Source organism: Vombatus ursinus, unplaced genomic scaffold (assembly GCF_900497805.2).
Source record: "Vombatus ursinus unplaced genomic scaffold, bare-nosed wombat genome assembly UNPS02014794.1, whole genome shotgun sequence".
NCBI classification, from domain to species: domain Eukaryota; kingdom Metazoa; phylum Chordata; class Mammalia; order Diprotodontia; family Vombatidae; genus Vombatus; species Vombatus ursinus.
Window position 1 is genome coordinate 550921 of NW_020954572.1, and position 20174 is coordinate 571094.

Sequence of the window (20174 nt, forward strand, 5' to 3'; positions counted from 1 at the left end):
AGGAGAGTCATGAAGATCAATTCAATCTAATTCAGCAAGCACTTATTCAAGCATCTGTAATGAACATTTCAATCCAACAAATATTTATTAAACACCCACTGTTTGCAAGGTGTTATATTAGGTGGTGAGGATACAAAGACTGAATAATATAGACCCTATCCTCATTAAGCTTACAAAGCATGGTGGTAGGTGCTGGGGATACAAAGATGAAAAATGACACGGTGCCTGCCCTCAAGTATACTACACAGCAGAGTGAGGTGGAGGCAAAGGAGAGAAATCCAAAGTACTCTCAGAATATTGGAGGAGGAGGACACTATGAGTTAAAGCTCTGTGTAAAGATAGTTGAAGTTATTGACATGAAAGTCCTCTGTGAATGTACAGGAAGTAGCTGGCATTTACATATTATCTCATTTGAGCCTCATATAAATCTGTGAGTTATGTATTGCAGGTATTATTATTGGTCCCAATTTAGTAATAATAATAATAATAATAATAATAATAACGGTAATAATAATGGTAAAAATTATGTAGCACTTTTAGGTTTGCAAAGCACTTTCCTAATATTATCTGAGCTTATCCTCATGATAATCCTGGAAGGTAGGTGCTATTATCTCCATTTGAGAAAGGTTAAGTGATTCCTCCAGGGTCACATAATTAGTAAGTGCCTGAGGCAGAATTTAAATTCAGGTCTTCCTGACTGCACCTATTTATTGACTGTACCACCTAGTTGCCTCTCAGAGAAGTTGAGTTTTAGAGTGTTTAATAATAATAGCTAACATTTATATAGCCCTTACTATGTAAAAGGCACTGTGCTAAGTACTTTACAATTATTATCTCATTTTATTCTTACAACTGCCCCGGGGAAGTAGGTACTATTATTATTTACAGTTGAAGAAACTGAGGCAAATAGAAGTTGAGTGACTTGTCCAGGGTCACACAGCTAGTAAGTGTCTGAGGCCAGATTTGAGCTCGGGCCTTCCTGACTCCAGGCCCAGCACTCTATCCACTGCAAGCAAGAATCAGAAGCGGGTCTTGAATCTAACCAAGTCTCTTCTGACTAAGTCCACCACACTCACTGCATCCTGGTGATGGAGTCCACCACACTCACTGCATCCTGGTGATGGTAATCATATAAGCTGTTGCTATCTCTAAAGTCATAGAATGATAATGGAACTTTGCAGGCATAAACTTTCAGAGGACATAAGTATTAATAAGAAAGACCGGTTACTACGGTCCAGCTAGGAGGGAAACGGGAAGGAGGGGCTAATGCACGGGAGTGAAGATGTTATGCTAAGTGTTCCCCTTGCCTGGATTGCTCTCCCTGCTCATCTCTGCCTCCTGGCTTCCTTCAAGTCCCAGGCAAAATCCCATCTTCTAGCCTTTCCTTATCCACTTCAATGCTACTATCTTCCCTCTTGCCCTTAACTTCCCCATTGTTGGGTGGGTTTTCAGTCTGACTCTTCGTGACCTCATTTGGGGTTTTCTTGGCAAAGGTACTGGAGTAGTTTGCCATTTCCTTCTCCAGCTCATTTTACAGATGAGGAAACTGAGGCAAACAGGGTGAAGTGATTTGCCCAGGACCACACAGCTAGTAAGTGTCTGAGACTGGATTTGAACTCAGGCAGATGATTCTTCCTGACTTCAGGCTTGGCGCTCTATCTTCTGTGCCCCATAGCTGCCCAGTTTATCCCACCAGTTTCTTATTTGTGCATTGTTGTTTCTATGTTGTCTCTCTCATTAGACTGTGAGCTCCTTGAGAGCAGGTGTCTTCTTTTTATTCTTTTATGCCTTTCTTTTTATCCCTAGCACTTAGCCTAGTACCTGGCACATAGTAGGCACTTAGTTAATGCTCATTGACTTGCCCGGACTCAATGATCAATCTGTAATTAAGAGTAAAGAAAGAACTGTGGCGCAAAAGGTAGTCCTCTGGTTTGGGCATCGAGTCCTGACTTCACATCCCACCTAAGACACTTCCAAGCTTGGACTCCGGGCAAATCATTTTAAATCCTGGAGACTCAGTTTCTTTTTTCAGGAATAAATCAAGAATAAAGAAACTTGTAGGCTGATTTTGAGGGAAGTGTTTTGCAAACCTTCAAGTGCTATATAGATGATGGTTATTGCTATTGTTGTTGTCGTTGCCCAATAATGCTGTTTGTCCTTTTGAAGAGGACCAATGGCATCATGGAATGATGTCTTGACTTGTGCGTGAATTGAATTTGAGTAAGGCAGAGTTGCGCAAAGACTGTAATGTGAGCTATTATGCTAGGTGGTGCAGTGGATAGAGCACTGAACCTAGAATTAGGAAGATCTGAATTTAAATCTTTCCTCAGACACTAGCTTGTGTGACCCTTAGCAAATTACTTAACCTCTGTCTCAGTTTTCTTGTATGTAAAATGGGGATAATAATAGGACTTATCTCCCAGGGTTGTGTTGTGAGATAAAATGAGATAATGTTAGTGAAGTGCTTTGCAAATATTAAATAATTATACAACTGCTAGCTATTGTTATCAATTATTGTTGTTGCTGTTATTCTGATGTTCTAAAGATGGTCTACTTGGGGATTTATTAAACAAGTCTCTCCTGCTAGCTTCCATGGTCTTTTAAGCATAGCATTAGATACTTAAGCCCCCCAAAATTCCGGAGAATTCGAATCAAAGTTACTTTAAAGAAGGCGGGGGTGGAGGGATAGGTCCAGCTGGTGTAGTTTTGACACTGGTTAATGTTTATAGCCTTGGGATAGGAGGTGTGGTAGGAGGGGGAGGAGGAATGACCTTTGGTATTAAGATGTCTCAATAAATATTAACCAGCTCCGAAAAAGTAAGGGTGGTTAGAGGTAAGACATAATGATGCACAGGTAACTATACTTCTGGAATCCCTGTGTGGCCTGCAGAGAAGACACCAAGGACTCACAGTGCAGGGGCTGCCTCACTGGCCTGTAAGTAATTCTGACTTTTTTTTTAGAAAACTTCAACTCAAGGCAACCCTGCCTCATCCTTTTTTGTCATTGCTTTCCTCACCTAGGCAGAACTAGGAGGTCGGGAAGAATGAATCTATCTTTCTTTTTCAGGGGGCAGAGGGTGAGATTTTAGAAATCCAGGCCCCATAATGCACCCAGTGAAGAGCTGACAAGGAGGCTACATCGAGCAAGTCCCTGAGAGGGATTTCAAAAGCTCCAGGATCTCTTCTGTGTCTTTCTTAGGAGACAGCAGGACTGGGAGTAAGAGGACCTGGGTTTGAATCCCAGTCTTGTCATGTACCAGCTGTGATCCTGGCCAAGTCATGTTTCCTCTCTTGGCCTCTCTTCTACAAAATGGGGATAATATCTGCATTAACTATTCCACAAGATGGTCAGGAGGATGTAACTTTCTAAAGTACTCACATAAATTTGAATTTTCATTACTTTATGTAATTAATGGCTAGTATGTAAGTTCTCTGGGCATCATCTAAGAATGGTAGAGCACATACCTAGCCCCAGCCAGCTCACTCACAATGCCAGTTGGAGGGTCTGGGATGAAAGAATGTGCATGACTCAATACAATCTCTCTCTCTCTCCTAAATGTGAATTTAAAAGAAAACACCCCTAAAATGTGCACCCTAGTGACAGCAGTTCAGTAATTTTACTTTTACATAGAAGTGGCCCATTACATTGTGTAAGTAGATTATTTGTAGAGTTGGGGAACAAGGAAAACTTGATGATAGTGCCAATAATACTTAAATAATTCAATGCATCTATGATCTCATCAATGTTGGCACTCCCCTCACTAGTGCAGATTGCAACCCATTCAAATCTCCTTACCAATTCAATTCAGCAGACATTTTAAAAATGAATGATGTCATTTACTTTGGCATCACCTTCATTTCCCAACGTATCCCTCCTTTTTTTTTTTCTCTACCCAGAGAGACATCCTTTATGACAAAGTATTAGAGGGGGGAAAATAATTCAGAAAAACTGACCCACATATCAACCAAGTCTGAGAGTATATGCATTGTTCCATAACCACAGTCCCTCCCACATCTACAAAGAAGGGAAGGAAATGTATTCTCTTATCTCTTCTTTGGGACCAATAAATTAATAAATATAAAATAACAATATTTAAAAATTATAATTTTGTGGAATTATTAGCTTTCCATTTAATTTCTAGTTTTAGATTCTATGCCATCAAGCTCAGCTGTCAGGCAAGCTTTAGCACTTGCAGAATGGTTAATGGTTCTGATTGCTTAGAATATTTCTGGGGAATCAGGTGCTTCAGTGTCTGCTGTGCAAACTAAGAAAACTTAAAAGCTAAGCCCAGGAGGTAAGGTCACTGCCTCTCTTCTACCTAGACACAGCTAGATGGTGCAGTGGACCTGTAGGTTAGGAAGATCCAAATTTAAATCTTGTCTCAGACATTACTAGCTGTGAGTCCCTGGACCAGTCACTTAATTCTGTCTGCCTCAGTTTCCTCATCTGTAAACAGGGATAATAATAGCACCTATCTGCCAGGCTTATTGGGAGTCTAAAATGAGATAACGTTTGTAAAATGCTTTGAAAATCCTGAAGTGCAACAGAAATGCTACATAAATGCAACAACAGAGGTGGCCTCCAATTTTGTTCTGCCAATGACTCGAGAGGGGATAACTCTGCTCCAAGTAGGGCTGAGAGAGTAAAATTTGTGTTCTCCATATACCTCATGGACTGTCATGAGAATCAAAAGACATGATACCTTTTAACCCTTTTTTTGTGTTTTGGCTAAGAATCTCTGGTTAAGAGAGGGAAACTATTGTGCTTAAAGATAACACAGATAATAAAATAACATCAATATTAAATAAATATTTAACAACAATATTATTATTTCTAACCACATTTCTGACTTTTCATATATACACATATAGAGACACACATGCACATTCATTATATCCATGTGATATATATGTGTCTATATAAACACATACATGTTTTAGTACAGCCTTTTCAGACTTAAGATACCTATATGTATGTGTGTATGTATATATGTACATATACATATATGCACATATGTAATAGCTATTACTCATATAGCCTCTTACAGTTTACAAATCATATTATTAACAACTCAGATTTATAGAGAGTACTTCAGTTCATAAAGTGTTTGTTTTTGCTTGGTACTGGCTAAGAAATAGAGTGGTGGATCAGTGGAATAGGTGAAATATGTAAGACACAGTAGTCAAAGACTATAGTAATCTATTATTTGATAAACCCAAAGACCCCAGCTTCTGGGATAAGAACCCACTCTTTGAAAAAAACTGCTGGGAAAACTGGAAAAGAGTATGGCAGAAACTAGGCATAGACCAAAATCTCACACCATATACCAAAATAAAGTCAAAATGGGTTCATAATTTAGATACAAAGGCTGATACTGTAAGCAAACTGAGAGAACAAGGAATAGTTTACCTATCAGATTTATGGAGAACAGAAGAAGTCATTACCAAACAGGAGATAGAGAACATTACGAAATGCAAAATGGATAACTTTGATTACATTAAATTGAAAAGATTTCACACAAACAAAGCCAATGCAACCAAGATTAGAAGGAAAGTAGAAAATTGGGAAAGAATTTTTACAACCAGTGTCTCTGATAAGGGCCTCATTTCTCAAATATAGAGAGAATTAAGTCAAATTTATAAGAATCCAAGTCATTCCCCAATTGATAACTGGTCAAAGGATATAAACAGGCGGTTCTCAGAGGAAGAAATTAAAGCCATCTATAGTCATATGAAAAAATGCTCTAAATCACTATTGATTAGAGAAATGCAAATCAAAACAATTCTGAGGTACCACATCACACCTATCAGAATGGCCAACATGACAAAACAGGAAAATGATAAATGTTGGAGAGGATGTGGTAAAATTGGAACACTAATGCATTGTTGGTAGAGTTGTGAAATGATCCAACCATTTTGGAGAGCAGTTTGGAACGATGCCCAAAGGGCTATAAAAATGTGCATACCCTTTGACCTAGCAATAGCACTTCTAGGGCTATATCCCAAAGAGATCACACAAATGGGAAAAGGACCTACATGTACAAAAATATTCAGAGCAGCTCTTTTTGTGGTGGCAAAGAATTGAAAATTGAATCAATATCCAACAATTGGGGAATGACTGAACAAGTTGTGGTCTATGAATGTAGTGGAATACTGTTGTGCTATAAGAAATGATGAGCAGGCTGACTTCAGAAAAACCTGGAAAGACTTGTATGGTCTGATGCTGAGTGAAGTGAGCAGAACCAAGAGAACATTGTACACAATAATAGCCACGTTGTATGATGACTGATATTGACAGACTTAACCCTTCCTGGCAATACAAGGATCTAAGACATATCCAAAGGCCTTTGATGGAAAATGCTATTCACAAAGAAGAAAAAACTATGGAGTCTGAATGCAGAACGAAGCATACTATTTGCTATTTTTTTTCTTCTGTTGTGTTTTGTTTCCTCTTTCTGGTGGTTCCTCCTATTGGTTTTAATTCTTACTTACAACATCACTAATGTGAATATATGTTTAATAAGAATGTATATGTATAGCCTATATCAGATTTCATGCCATCTTGGGGAGGGAGGTGGGGAGAGAAGGGGAGAAAAATTTAAAACTCAAAAGCTTATGGAAGTGATTGTTGATAAATCAAAATAAATTAATAAAAAAACAAAAACAAAAAAAGTGTTTGTTTTTTAACTATTTATACCACCCTGTTATTGTTAGCTTACCCTTTTAGTACTTAGATGCTATGCCATTTAGTGCATATTTATTTAATATTGATGCTATTTCATTATCTATGCTGTCTTTAAGCACAACAGTTTCCCTCTCTTAACCAGAGATTCTTTTTTTTTTATTTAGGTTTTTTTTTTTGTTGTTTTTTTTTTTAGTTTTAAGGCAATTGGGGTTAAGTGACTTGCCCAGGGTCACACAGCTAGTAAGTGTCAACTGTTTGGTCTGAGGTCGTATTTGAACTCAGGTCCTCCTGACTTCAGGGCCGTGCTCTATCCACTGCACCACCTAGCTGCCCCTTATCCAGAGATTCTTAACCATAACATAAAAAAGGGTTAAAAGGTATCATCCCTTTTGATTCTCATGACACTCCATGAGGTGGATGGAGAACCACACAATTTCAGCCACCCAGCCCCAGTTCAGCCCCTCTCAAGGACTGGGGCCAATCAATCCCCTATCAAGTCATCAACAGGACAGAATTGGAGGCCACCTCTGCATCACAGCTGTCCCACACATTATTTCCATCCATCCTTCTAGACTTTATTTCATTTGGAGGTCAATGTTGTGGAAGTGGCTCCTGGAGCTCGAAAGTAGTCAGAAATGAATCAAATTACATGAGAAACGACAGCTTGGGTACGTTGGGAAAGTATGCTGGATTGGGAGTCACAGACCCTAGGGTCATATCCTGGTTCTGCCACTTGTTAGTTGTGTGACATTGGAGTCACTTAAGTGACTTGCTGAGTCATGGTTTTTTCATTTAAGATCCAAAAAGTTTAAGAAAATGGGCCTGACCCTTCTTTGATATGAGCAGGATCCCTTAGGCACGGATCCAGGACTTGTGCATGAGTCCAGAGGTAGAAGCACTCCTTAGTAGAGAGAGACAGCATGCAGTGGCCTCGGCCAGTTGTCTTTAGACAAAACACAACTAATCTATGGCCAAATCTTGCTATTTTTACCTGCATCTAGATGGCACAGTAGATAGAGCCACCAGGCCTGGAGTCAGGAAAACCTGAATTCAAATATGGACTCAGACACTTATTAATTGTGTGCTCCTGGGCAAGTCACTTGAACCTATTTGCCTCAGTTTCCTCAGCTGTAAAATGGGGATAATAATGGCACCTACTTCCCAGGATTGTTTTTTTTTATTAATTTATTTTGATTTATCAATAATCACTTTCATATGCTTTTGAGTTTAAAATTCTCCTCCCCCTTCCTCCCCACCACCCTCCCCAAGACGGCGCACAATCTGATATAGGCTATATGTTTACATTCATATTAAACATATTTTCACATTAGTGATGTTGTAAGTAGAAATTAAAACCAATAGGAGGAACCACCAGAAAGAGGAAACAAAACTCAACAGGAGAGAAAAAAAAATAACAGTTCAGCTTCCATAGTTCTTTCTTTGGGTGTGGATAGCATTTTCCATCACAAGGCCTCTGGAGATGTCTTGGATCCTTGTATTGCCAGGAAGGGTTAAGTTTATCATTATTAGTCATCATACAACGTGGCTATTATTGTGTACAATGTTCTCTTGGTTCTGCTCACTTCACTCAGCATCAGACCATACAAGTCTTCCCAGGTTTTTCTGAAGTCTGCCTGTTCATCATTTCTTATAGCACAATAGTATTCCATCACATTCATATACCACAACTTGCTGAGCCATTCCCCAATTGATGGTCATCCTCTCAGTTTCCAATTCTTTGCCACCACAAAAAGAGCTGCTCTGAATATTTTTGTACATGTAGGTCCTTTTCCCATTTGTGTGATCTCTTTGGGATATAGCCCTAGAAGTGCTATTGCTAGGTCAAAGGGTATGCACATTTTTATAGCCCTTTGGGCATCGTTCCAAATTGCTCTCCAAAATGGTTGGATCATTTCACAACTCCACCAACAATGCATTAGTGTTCCAATTTTACCACATCCTCTCCAACATTTATCATTTTCCTGTTTTGTTATGTTGGCCATTCTGATAGGTGTGATGTGGTACCTCAGAGTTGTTTTGATTTGCATTTCTCTAATCAATAGTGATTTAGAGCATTTTTTCATATGACTATAGATGGCTTTAATTTCTTCCTCTGAGAACTGTCTGTTCATATCCTTTGACCAGTTATCAATTGGGGAATGACTTGGATTCTTATAAATTTGACTTAATTCTCTCTATATTTGAGAAATGAGGCCCTTATCAGAGACACTGGTTGTAAAAATTCTTTCCCAATTTTCTACCTTCCTTCTAATCTTAGTTTCATTGGCTTTGTTTGTGCAAAAACTTTTCAATTTAATGTAATCAAAATTATCTATTTTGCATTTCGTAATGTTCTCTATCTCCTGTTTGGTCATGAATTCTTCTGTTCTCCATAGATCTGACAGGTAAACTATTCCTTGTTCTCTCAGTTTGCTTATAGTATCAGCCTTTATATCTAAATCATGTACCCATTTTGACTTTATTTTGGTATATGGTGTGAGATTTTGGTCTATGCCTAGTTTCTGCCATACTCTTTTCCAGTTTTCCCAGCAGTTTTTTTCAAAGAGTGGGTTCTTATCCCAGAAGCTGGGGTCTTTGGGTTTATCAAATAATATATTACTATAGTCATTGACTACTGTGTCTTGCGTACTTAACCTATTCCACTGATCCACCACTCTATTTCTTAGCCAGTACCAAGCAGTTTTGATGATTGCTGCTTTATAATACAATTTAAGATCTGGAATGGCTAGGCCACCTTGCCCTGCATTTCTTTTCATTAGTTGTCTTGATATTCTGGACCTTTTGTTCTTCCAAATGAATCTTGTTATTATTTTTGCTAAATCTATAAAATAATTTTTTGGTAGTTTGATTGGTATGGCACTGAATAAGTAAATTAGCTTAGGTAGAATTGTCATTTTTATTGTATTAGCTCGGCCTACCCATGAGCAACTGATGTTTTTCCAATTATTTAGATCTGATTTTATTTGTGTGAAAAGTGTTCTGTAATCGTGTTCATAGAGTTCCTGGATTTGTTTCGGGAGGTAGACTCCTAAAAATTTTATAATGTCTGCAGTAAGTTTAAATGGAATTTCTCTTTCTATCTCTTGCTGTTGGGCTTTGTTGGTAATATATGGAAACGCCAATGATTTATGTGGGTTTATTTTATAGCCTGCAACTTTGCTGAAGTTGTTTATTATTTCAGAGAACTTGATTCTCTGGGATTCTCTAAGTATAACATCATGTCATCTGCAAAGAGTGATAGCTTTGTTTCTTCTTTGCCTATTCTAATGCCTTCAATAGACTTTTTCTTCTCTTATTGCTACAGCTAACATTTCCAGTACGATGTTGTATAACAGTGGTGATAATGGACATCCTTGTTTCACCCCGATCTTCTTGGAAATGCTTCTAGCTTGTCTCCACTACGTATTATGCTTGCTGAAGGTTTTAGGTAGATGCTATTTATTATTTTAAGGAAGACTCCATTTGTACCTATGCTCTCTAGTGTTTTTAATAGGAATGGGTATTGTATTTTTTCAAAAGCTTTTTCTGCATCTACTGAGATGATCTTGTGGTTTCTGTTAGTTTTGGTGTTGATGTGATGGATTATGCTGATAGTTTTCCTTATATTGAACCAGCCCTGCATTCCTGGTATAAATCCTACCTGGTCATAGTGTATTATCCGTGTGATAAGTTGCTGTAATCTATTTGCTTATATTTTGTTTAAAATTTTTGCATCTATATTCATTAGAGAAATTGGTCTATAATTTTCTTTCTCTGTTTTGACTCTTCCTGATTTGGGTATCAGCACCATATTTGTATCATAAAAAGAATTTGGTAAGATTCCTTCTTTATCTATTTTACCAAATAGTTTATATAGTATTGGAATTAATCGTTCTTTAAATGTTTGATAGAATTCGCATGTACATCCATCTGGCCCTGGAGATTTTTTCCTAGGGAGTTCATCAATGAATTGTTCAATTTCTTTTTCTGAGATGGGGTTATTTAAGTATTTTACTTCCTCTTCTGTTAATCTGGGCAATTTATATTTTTGTAAATATATATCCATTTCACTAAGATTATCAAATTTGTTGGCATATAGTTGGGCAAAATAATTCCTAATTGTTGTTTTCATTTCCTCTTCCTTGGTGGTAGTTTCACCCTTTTCATTCTTGTTGCTAGTGTTTTGGTTTTCTTCTTTCTTTTTTTTAATTAGATTAACCAAAGGTTTATCTATTTTATTGGTTTTTTTGTAAAACCAGCTCTTAGTTTTATTTATTAGTTCAATAGTTTTCTTAATTTCAATTTTATTAATTTTTCCTTTGGTTTTCAATATTTCTAATTTGGTGTTTAATTGAGGATTTTTAATTTGTTCTTTTTCTAGTTTTTTTAGTTGTATGCCCAATTCATTGATCTCCTTTTTTTCCATTTTATTTATGTAAGCATTTAGAGATATAAAACTTCCCCTAAGAACTGCTTTTGCTGCATCCCATAAATTTTGGTATGTTGTCTCATTATTGTCATTCTCTTGAATGAAATTATTGATTTTTTCTATGATTTGTTCTTTGACCCAATCATTTTTAAGGATTACATTATTTAGTTTCCAATTATTTTTCAGTCTATCTTTCCATGGCCCTTTATTACATATAATTTTTATTGCATCATGATCTAAAAAAGGATACATTTAATATTTCTGCCTTTCTACATTGGATTGTGAGGTTTTTATGCCCTAGTACATGGTCAATTTTTGTGTATGTGCCATGTACTGCCGAGAAGAAAGTATATTCCTTTCTATCCCCATTCAGTTTTCTCCAGAGGTCTATCACACCTAACTTTTCTAATGTTCTATTCACCTCCTTAATTTCTTTCTTGCTTATTTTGTGGTTAGATTTATCTAGTTCAGAGAGGGGGAGGTTGAGGTCCCCCACTAGCATAGTTTTGCTGTCTATTTCTTCCTGTAACTCCCTGAACTTCTCCTCTAAGAATTTGGATGCTATACCATTTGGTGCATATATATTTAGTAATGATATTACTTCATTGTCTATGGTGCCTTTTAGTAAGATGTAGTTTCCTTCCTTATGTCTTTTGATAAGATCTATTTTTGCTTTTGCTTTGTCTGAGATCAGGATTGCTACCCCTGCTTTTTTTTACTTTAGCTGAAGCATAATATATTTTGCTCCAGCCTTTTACCTTTACCCTGTATGTGTCAGTCTTTTTCAAATGTGTTTCCTGTAAACAACATATTGTAGGATTATGGTTTTTAATCCAATCTGCTATATGCTTCCATTTTATGGGAGAGTTCATCCCATTTACATTTACAGTTATGATTACTATCTGTGTCTTTCTCTCCATCCTTCCCCCCCCCTTTTATGCTTTTATTTTTCCTTTATCCTTTTCCCTCCTCACTAGTGTTTTGCTTTTGACTAGCACCTCGTTGGGTCCCACCTGCCTTCTATTATCCCTTTCCTTCTTCTTCCCCTTTACCCTTACTGCTCCTTCCCTCCCTTCTATCCCCCCTCCCTTTTATTTCCCCTTTCCCCTCCTACTACCTGTAGTGCAAGTTAGATTTCTATACCTAACTGATTATGTTATTCCCTTCTTGAGCCAAATCTGATGAGAGTAAGGTTCAGACAATGCTCATCCCCCTCCCTTCTTTCCCTCTGCTCTAATAGGTTTTTGTGTCTTTTCCTGTAATGTGATTTACCCTTGTCTGCCTCCTCCTTTCTCAGTACTTTTTCTTAGCTCAGACTAATCCACTTACTTGGATCCATTTAACCCACTTGATTAAATTTTTTTTTATCATTACATCAAAGTCAACTTATATCCACCCCCTTTACGTATACTCCTTTAACATGGCATAATAACAGTACAGTTCTCAAGAGCTGCAAGTGTCATCTTCCCTTGTAGGGATGTAAACATTTTGCCCTTATTAACAACATAGTATTTCTTTCTGTCCCATTTACCTTTTTATGTCTCTCTTGAATCTTGTACTTGAAGATCAATTTTTTTGTTGAGCTCTGGTCTTTTTATCAGGACCATTTGGAAGTCCCCTATTTTGTTGAATATCCATCTCCCTCCCTGAAAAATCACGCTCATTTTCACTGGGTAGTTAACCCTTGGCTGCATTTCAAGCTCCTTTGCCTTACGGAATATCATGTTCCATGCCCTAGGTCTTTTAATGAAGAGGCTGCAAGGTCCTGTGTAATCCTGACTGTGGTTCCATGATATTTAAATTGTTTCTTTCTGGTTGCTTGCAGTAATTTCTCTTTTATCTGGTAATTTTGGAATTTAGCTATTATATACCTTGGCGTTTTCAATTTGGGATCTCTTTTCAGGTGGGGAATGATGGATTCTTTTTATAGTTATTTTACCTTCAGGTTCTAGGACTTCAGGGCAGTTTTCCTTTATGATTTCCTGAAGGATATTGTCCAGGCTCTTTTTTTCATCATGACTTTCAGGTAGGCCTATAATTTTTAAATTGATTTTATGAATTTTATGATTTTATGAATTTTATGATTTATGAAATTATAATTTTAAATCGATTTTCCAGGTCCTCTGTTTTACCCATAAGGTATTTTATGTTTTCATCTATTTTTTAATTTTTTTATTTCTGTTTGAGTGATTCTTGTTCTCTCATAGAGTCATTAGTTTCCATTTGTTCAATTCTAATTTTTAACATTTTTTTTTTCCTGTTAGATTTTGTACTTTCTTCTCCAATTGGTCAATTGTATTTTTAAGCGATTTATTTTCTTCATTGTACTTTTTTTCCAATTGGCCAATTGAACTTTTAAAGGACTCCTCTACCTCTCTCATTTGACTTTTAAAATTCTTCTTGAGTTCTTCTAAGAAGGCTTTTTGGGCTTCAGACCAGTTCATATTCTCTTTTGATGTTGCAGATGTGGGTTTGATGACAGTGTTGTCCTCCTCAGAATTTCTGTCTTGATCTTCACTCTTCTCATAATAGGAACCAATAGTGCATTTCTTTTTACTCATGGTTTTTCTTTATTCCCTGGCCTTTAAAGAGATTAAGCTCTCCTGCTGGGGAGCAGAGGGCACTGACCCAAGATTCTTGTGTTGGGAGCCTAGGTCTTGGTCACTGGCTTTGGGAGCTGGGGCCTCTTATGTTGGCAATTGGAGGCTGCAGGGTGCCGGCAGCTTATCTGTTGTTGGGCTGGAATCAGCAAGGCTGGAACTTTCAGGTAAATCTAGGTTGCCTGCTTTTCCTTTCCTTTAGCTTTGTTCAGCTCCTTTTAGATGGGTGCTGCCAGGTGTTTATCTGCCTGGGGCCCCTTGCAGTGCTGCCTCCCTTATTTCTGTTGAGGCACTGGGAGACTTCTTTGCTGCAGAATACCGAGGCACCTGGTGGTTTTCTGAGCTGGTTTCCACCAGTTACCCCACCCTCACTGAGGCACTCGAAGGTACAGCTGTTGGCGTTTGCCTGCTCGACTACCTGGGCTTCGGGATCTCCTCCTGGTTGGCAGTTGGAGGCTGTAGGGTTCTGACAGCTTACCTGGTGTTGGGCTGGAATCAACAAGGCTGGAACTTTTTGGCACCTCCAGGTTGCTTTCTTCAGCACCTTACAGACAAATGCTGCCGGGTGCTTATCCACCTGGGGCCCTTTGTAGTGCTGCTTCCCTTATTTTTGCTAAGGCACTGGGAGACCCATTTGCTGTAGAATGCCAAGGCACTAGAATCTCCTCCTGGTGTGCTAAGGTGGGTCTTTCCACTAGCTGGATGGGCGACTCCTCTTTGGTACTGCTCCCCTTCCCCCAAGGTAAGATGGGCCTTTTCCGTTAATCCCTCTAGCTACCTGGGCTACTGCCCTGCTGCACCCTGTCTTTCTTCTGGTTCAGCTGTTCCAGGGTTTTTTCTGGGGTGATATTTTCTGGGTTTTCAGAGGTTGATAGGGGAGGGTGAGAGCGACTACCTTTTTACTCCACCATCTTGGCTCCCGGAAGCAGAAGTCCCTCCCAGAATTGTTGTGAGGTTCAAGTGAGAGAAAAATTATTTTAAAAATGCTTAGCATAGTGCCTGGCACAGAGTAAACTATAAATGTCATAGTAAGTGCTATATAAATGTTTATTTTTTCCTTCACATCTTTTGCATATGTCCTCTTTCTTTCCACTCACATAGCCACTAGTAGTGGGGTTCAGACTCCATCACCTCTCACCTGAACTATTGTAGTAGCACTCTCTCTGCTTCAAGTCTTTCCCTCACTCTAAATCTACCTTCCAAACACATGGCAAAATGATTTTCCTTTCTTTTTAAATTTTAAATTTTTTATTTTTTTTAGGCAATTGGGGTTAAGTGACTTGCCCAGGGTCACACAAGTAGTACGTGTCAAGTGCTTGGTCTGAGGCCGGATTTGAACTCGGGTCCTCCTGACTTCAGGGCTGGTGCTCTATCCACTGCGTCACCTAGCTGCCCCACAGAATGATTTTCCTAAAGCATAGGTTTGACCACGTCACCTTTTCCCTGCTCCCCACTCCCTGGTCATTCAGTAAACTCTAGTGGTTTGCGGTTACCTCCAGAATCAAGTTTAAAGTCCTGTTTGACATTTACAGCTATTCCCCACCTAGCCCTTTCCTACATTTCCAGTCTTCTCCCACTCTACCTTCCACCACAAATTCTTGAATCCCATGTTACTGCTGATCCTCACACATAGCACCCCATCTCCAGGCTTTTGTTCTGACCCATGCCTGGAATGCTGCCCTTCTTCAGCTCTGCCTCCTGACATTCCTGGCTTCCTTCAATACTAAGCTTACTAAGCTCAAATACCACCTTCTGAAGGTGGCCTTTATTTCTTTTTAAAAAAATCTATTTATTTTTAACATTCATTTAAAAATTTTTTTGAGTTCCAAATTCTCTCCCTCCCGCCCTTCCCCACACCTTGAGAAGGCAGGCAATCTGATATCAATAATACATGTGAAATCATACAAAACATATTTCCGTAATAATTATGTTGCAAAAAAGCAAGAAAAATAAAGAAAGTGAAAGAAAATCAGTTTGCACTGGGTTCATCAGTTCTCTCTCTGGAGGTGGACAGAATTTCCCATTATGAGTCCTTCATAATTGTTTTGTATTATTGTATTGATCAGAGTAGCTATGTCTTTTGCAGTTGATCATCGTTAGCAATATAGTTATCCCTTCCACATTGCAATTTCCCCATTGCAGTTTCAATATATCACAAGTCGACATAAGAAATTAAGTGGGAATTTTTTAGGAATTTTGTGGAAGCCAACGCCAACACGTGAAGTCCTGTAGATGACACAGAAAAAGTTTAGAAACTCAGAAATGCATAAAATATATGTATAGTATTGTGTAATATCAACATATTTTATCTTTAAAAAATTTTTTTTTATTAATTTATTTTTATTTATCAACAATCACTTCCATAAGTGATTGAATTTTTGAGTTTAAAATTTTTCTCCCCCTCCCTCCCCAAGATGGCATGCAATTTGATATAGGCTATACATATACATTCCATACTTCATGTTTTATTACCATAATAATTCAGACTTCATCTCTGGTACGAAGGGAGGGTCAAAAAATTTTATGTGGATTTTCTAGCTCATTGGGGCACTACACCCCTAACCCCTGTGATGTGGAATATGGATAACTGTATCACTATTACTATTCTGTTCACTTCACTTTGCATCAGCTCATATAAGTCCTCCCAGCTTTTTCTGAAACCATCCCCTTTGTCATTTCTTATAGCATAATAGTTTTCCCTCACAATCATATGCAACTTGTTAAGCCATTCCCCAATTGATGGCCATCCCCTCAATTTCCAATTCTTTGCCACCACAAAAAAAAATAAATATTTTTGTACATATGGGTCCTTTTCCTTTTTCTTTGATCTCTTTGGGTTACAGACCCAGTAGTGGTATTGCTGGTTCAAAGGGTATGCACAGTTTTATAAGAAGGCCTTTCCCAGTCATGTGCTCCCCTAGCCAAATAGGATGGATGCTTCCTAAGGGCAAGAATGACTTCATTTTTTTCTTCATGTAACCAGAGCCTATTGGAGTGCCTTAAACATGATAAGTCTTTTTTTTTCCTTTTGGGTCAGGCAATCAGGGTTAAGTGACTTGCACAGGGTCACACAACTGTAGTGTCAGGTATCTGAGGCTGCATTTGAACTCAGGTCCTCCTGACTGCAGGGCTGGTACTCTATCCACTGTGCCACCTAGCTACCCCTAAACACAGTAAGTTTTAACAGATGGCTTACTGAATTAAATGGAATTGCAGAACCTAGGACTTCTGAATTCAAGCCTATCTCGCTTTCCAATAAACCTTACTGCCTTCTTATGAGAATAATAACAATATAACTTTTTTTTTATTGCTTTCAACTTTACAAAATATTAGTTAGAGGCAGCAAGGTGGCACAGTAGATAGAGCTCTGGGCTTGGAGTCTGGAAGACCTCTGATCCAGCCTCAGACACTTATAATCTCTGGGCAGGATTAAGTGACCCTGGGCAAGCAACTTAATCCATGCCTCATTTTCCTGAACTGTAAAATGTGGGTAATAACAGCACCTACCTCGTAGGGTTGTTGTGAGGATCAAATGAAATAATATTTGTAAAGCACTTAGCACAGCACTCAGAACATAGTAGGCGCTATGTAAATGCTTATTCCCTCCTTCCACCTCTTCATTTCAATCTCACAACCTGTCTATTAGAGAGCGAGGGCAAGACTAATTGTCCCCATTTGATAGATGAGACAAGAAAGAGCCAGAGAAGTCAGTTGAATGTCCTAAGGCCACCTAGCTAGTTACATACACCATAAACGTACTATAAATTAGTAGTAAGTACTCAAGTCCTCTCCTGGATCACTGCCTTGTTGTGGAGGAGAGGCATGCATAGTAGCTCAATAAAACTATTAGCTGTGCCATTCAGGGTTACCCAAGGCTGACAGGTCACAGTGAAGAATTCTGACAAAAGGTGATCCACCAGAGAAGGAAATGGCAAACCACTCCAGTATCTTTGCCAAGAAAACCCCATGGATAGTATTGAAGGGCACGGCACACTGGGGTCTATGGGGTCACAGAGTCAGACACAACTGAACGAACAATAACAAAGGAGGATATGAAGTGTTAAGAGATTACATCAGATAATCCCTTTGTAAATTTTCCATCTAGACTCTAAAATATCTTTTCTCAGAGATCACACTGGGTAGGGTTTTTTTTTTTATCCAAAACCCCATTTTTGGCCCAGAGACATGGCCCAATTTAAAAAAGAGGCAGATTTAGGATTTGAACACAGGGCCTCTAACTCTAAACTCAATGCTATTTCCTCTATTTCACACTGCTTCTAATAAGTTTTCCTAACTTTACAGGACCCAGTCACCCTGGACAATGACTTCCACTCTGTACAAGTGTCTCTTCATTTTCTCAGCCCTCAGTTTTTGTGTCTCCCAGCCCAGCAACCAAGACCTCCCTCCCCAAGAACCCATTGCTGAGAAAGAAAATCCTTCCCACCGGAGGTTGGCACCAGTGAATGTTGACTTTGCATTTCGCTTATTTAAGAATTTGATATCAAGAGCCCCAGACAGAAATGTTTTCATCTCCCCAGTGAGTATTTCTATGTCCTTGGCCATGCTGTCCCTTGGGGCCAGGGCAGCCACACACACTCAGCTCTTGGAAAGCCTGGGATTCAACCTCACGGAGACGTCAGATTTGGAAATCCACCAGGGCTTTCAATATCTCATCCATCTGTTCAACAATTCAGATACTGGCCTGGAAATGAACATGGGAAATGTCCTATTTCTTGACTCTCAGATAGAACTTATGGAGACATTCATGGCAGAAATAAAGCACTATTATAATGTAGAAGTTTTTTCTGCAGACTTTCAAAATTCAACCAGAGCCAAGAAACAGGTCAACGATTTTGTCAAGAATAAAACTTTGGGGAAAGTTGATCAGTTATTCAAGGAACTGGATAGTGATACCATGCTTATTTTGATCAGCTATATATTTTTTAAAGGTAAAATATCTTACTTTGATAGGGTAGCTTGGTGGCACAGTGGAGGGAGCACTGGGCGTGGAGTCAGGAAGGCCTGAGTTCCAGTCTAGCCTCAGACACTTATTAGCTGTGTGACCCTGGGCAAGTCACTTAACCCTTTTTGCCTCAGTTTCCTTATCTGTAAAATGAGTTGGAAAAGGAAATGGCAAACTATTCCTGTGTCTTTGTCAAGAAAATCCCAAATGGGGTCACAAAGAGTTGGACAGGACTGAAACGACTAAACAAATCTTACTTTGTTACTGTTACCTGTAGTAATTATAGCTCCCCTTTATATGTAATGACTCAGGACTAAAAAGCAGGGCCCCAAAGTTACTTTGTTTCATCCTCAGTAACTCTTGTGTGGTAGATGGTGCAAGTACTATTTACTTTACGCATTTTGCAGGTGAGGAAGAAGACTAAGAAATGTTGATGGCTTGCCTTGGATCAAAAATTCCGTAGACAGGCATTTTAAAGTACTTACTATGTGTCAGGCACTCTGCTGAGTTCTGGGGATACAAAGAAAGGTAAAAACACAGTGCTTGCCCTCAAGGGGCTCACAGCCTAATGGGACAGACAACATGAAAACAACTATATTCATACAGATTGTTAAGTGGCAAAATCAGAATTAAAACCTGGCCTTCTAAACGAAATCCAATGCTCTTTCCATATATCACAGTTGACTTTACAACTGTGTTTTCTCTTCCCTCCTTCCCCTTCTTTACTCTCTTTTTTGGGTGGGTGGGTGGGACATAGTCATGATAAGTGTGCATACAATTCTGCTGATTTCATTGTACATCATCTCATATAGATCTTTCCAAATTTTACTACCAGTCCTTTTAACTCCAACTCAAATGCCACCTTTTCCACAAAGTCTTCCCTGATTATGCCTGTCTTCTCTTGGACCTCAAAAAAACCCCTTATTTTGTATCTCGATAATTTTGTTGTTGTTCAGTCATTTCAGTCATGTTGGACTCTGTGATCCCATTTGAATTTTTTTTTGGCAAAGATATGGGAGTGGTTTGCCATTTCCTTCTCCAGCTCATCTTACAGATGAAGAAACTGGGGCAAATGGGGCTGAGTGACTTGCCCAGGGTCACACAGCTAGTAAGTATCTGAGGTTTTAACTCAGGAAGATGAGTGTCCCTGACTCCAGGCGCAGTGCTCCGTCCATTGCGTCACCTCGTTACTCTCTCAATCAGGTCCTATAGTAGCAAGAGTAATGGATTTTGGGTCAGAAGACCTGAGGTCAAGCCCCAGCTCTGCTATTTTCTACCCATGTGTTGTTGTTGCACAAATCACTAAGCCTCTCTAGGCTTCAATTTTTTTTAAATATGTAAGTTGAGAGGGCTGGACTAAATGATCTTTAAAGTCCCTTCCAGCTCAAAAATCTACTGAATTCTGTATGTATGTAGGTACGTATGTATCTTTCTTTCTTTCTATCTATCTATCTATCTATCTATCTATCTATCTATCTATCTATCTATCTATCTATC

General features: G+C 38.7%; 1 protein-coding gene across 1 annotated transcript in view; it reads left to right on the plus strand.

Moving 5' to 3' along the window:
- Positions 1-2859: 2859 nt before the first annotated feature.
- SERPINA6 (serpin family A member 6) overlaps positions 2860-20174 on the plus strand; it is a 29666-nt gene continuing 12351 nt past the window's right edge. The window contains exons 1-2 of the mRNA XM_027870169.1: positions 2860-2935; positions 18017-18663. Coding sequence (XP_027725970.1) covers positions 18036-18663 — 628 coding nt within the window. The 5' untranslated portion in view covers positions 2860-2935; positions 18017-18035. The remainder of the gene's footprint in view (positions 2936-18016; positions 18664-20174) is intronic.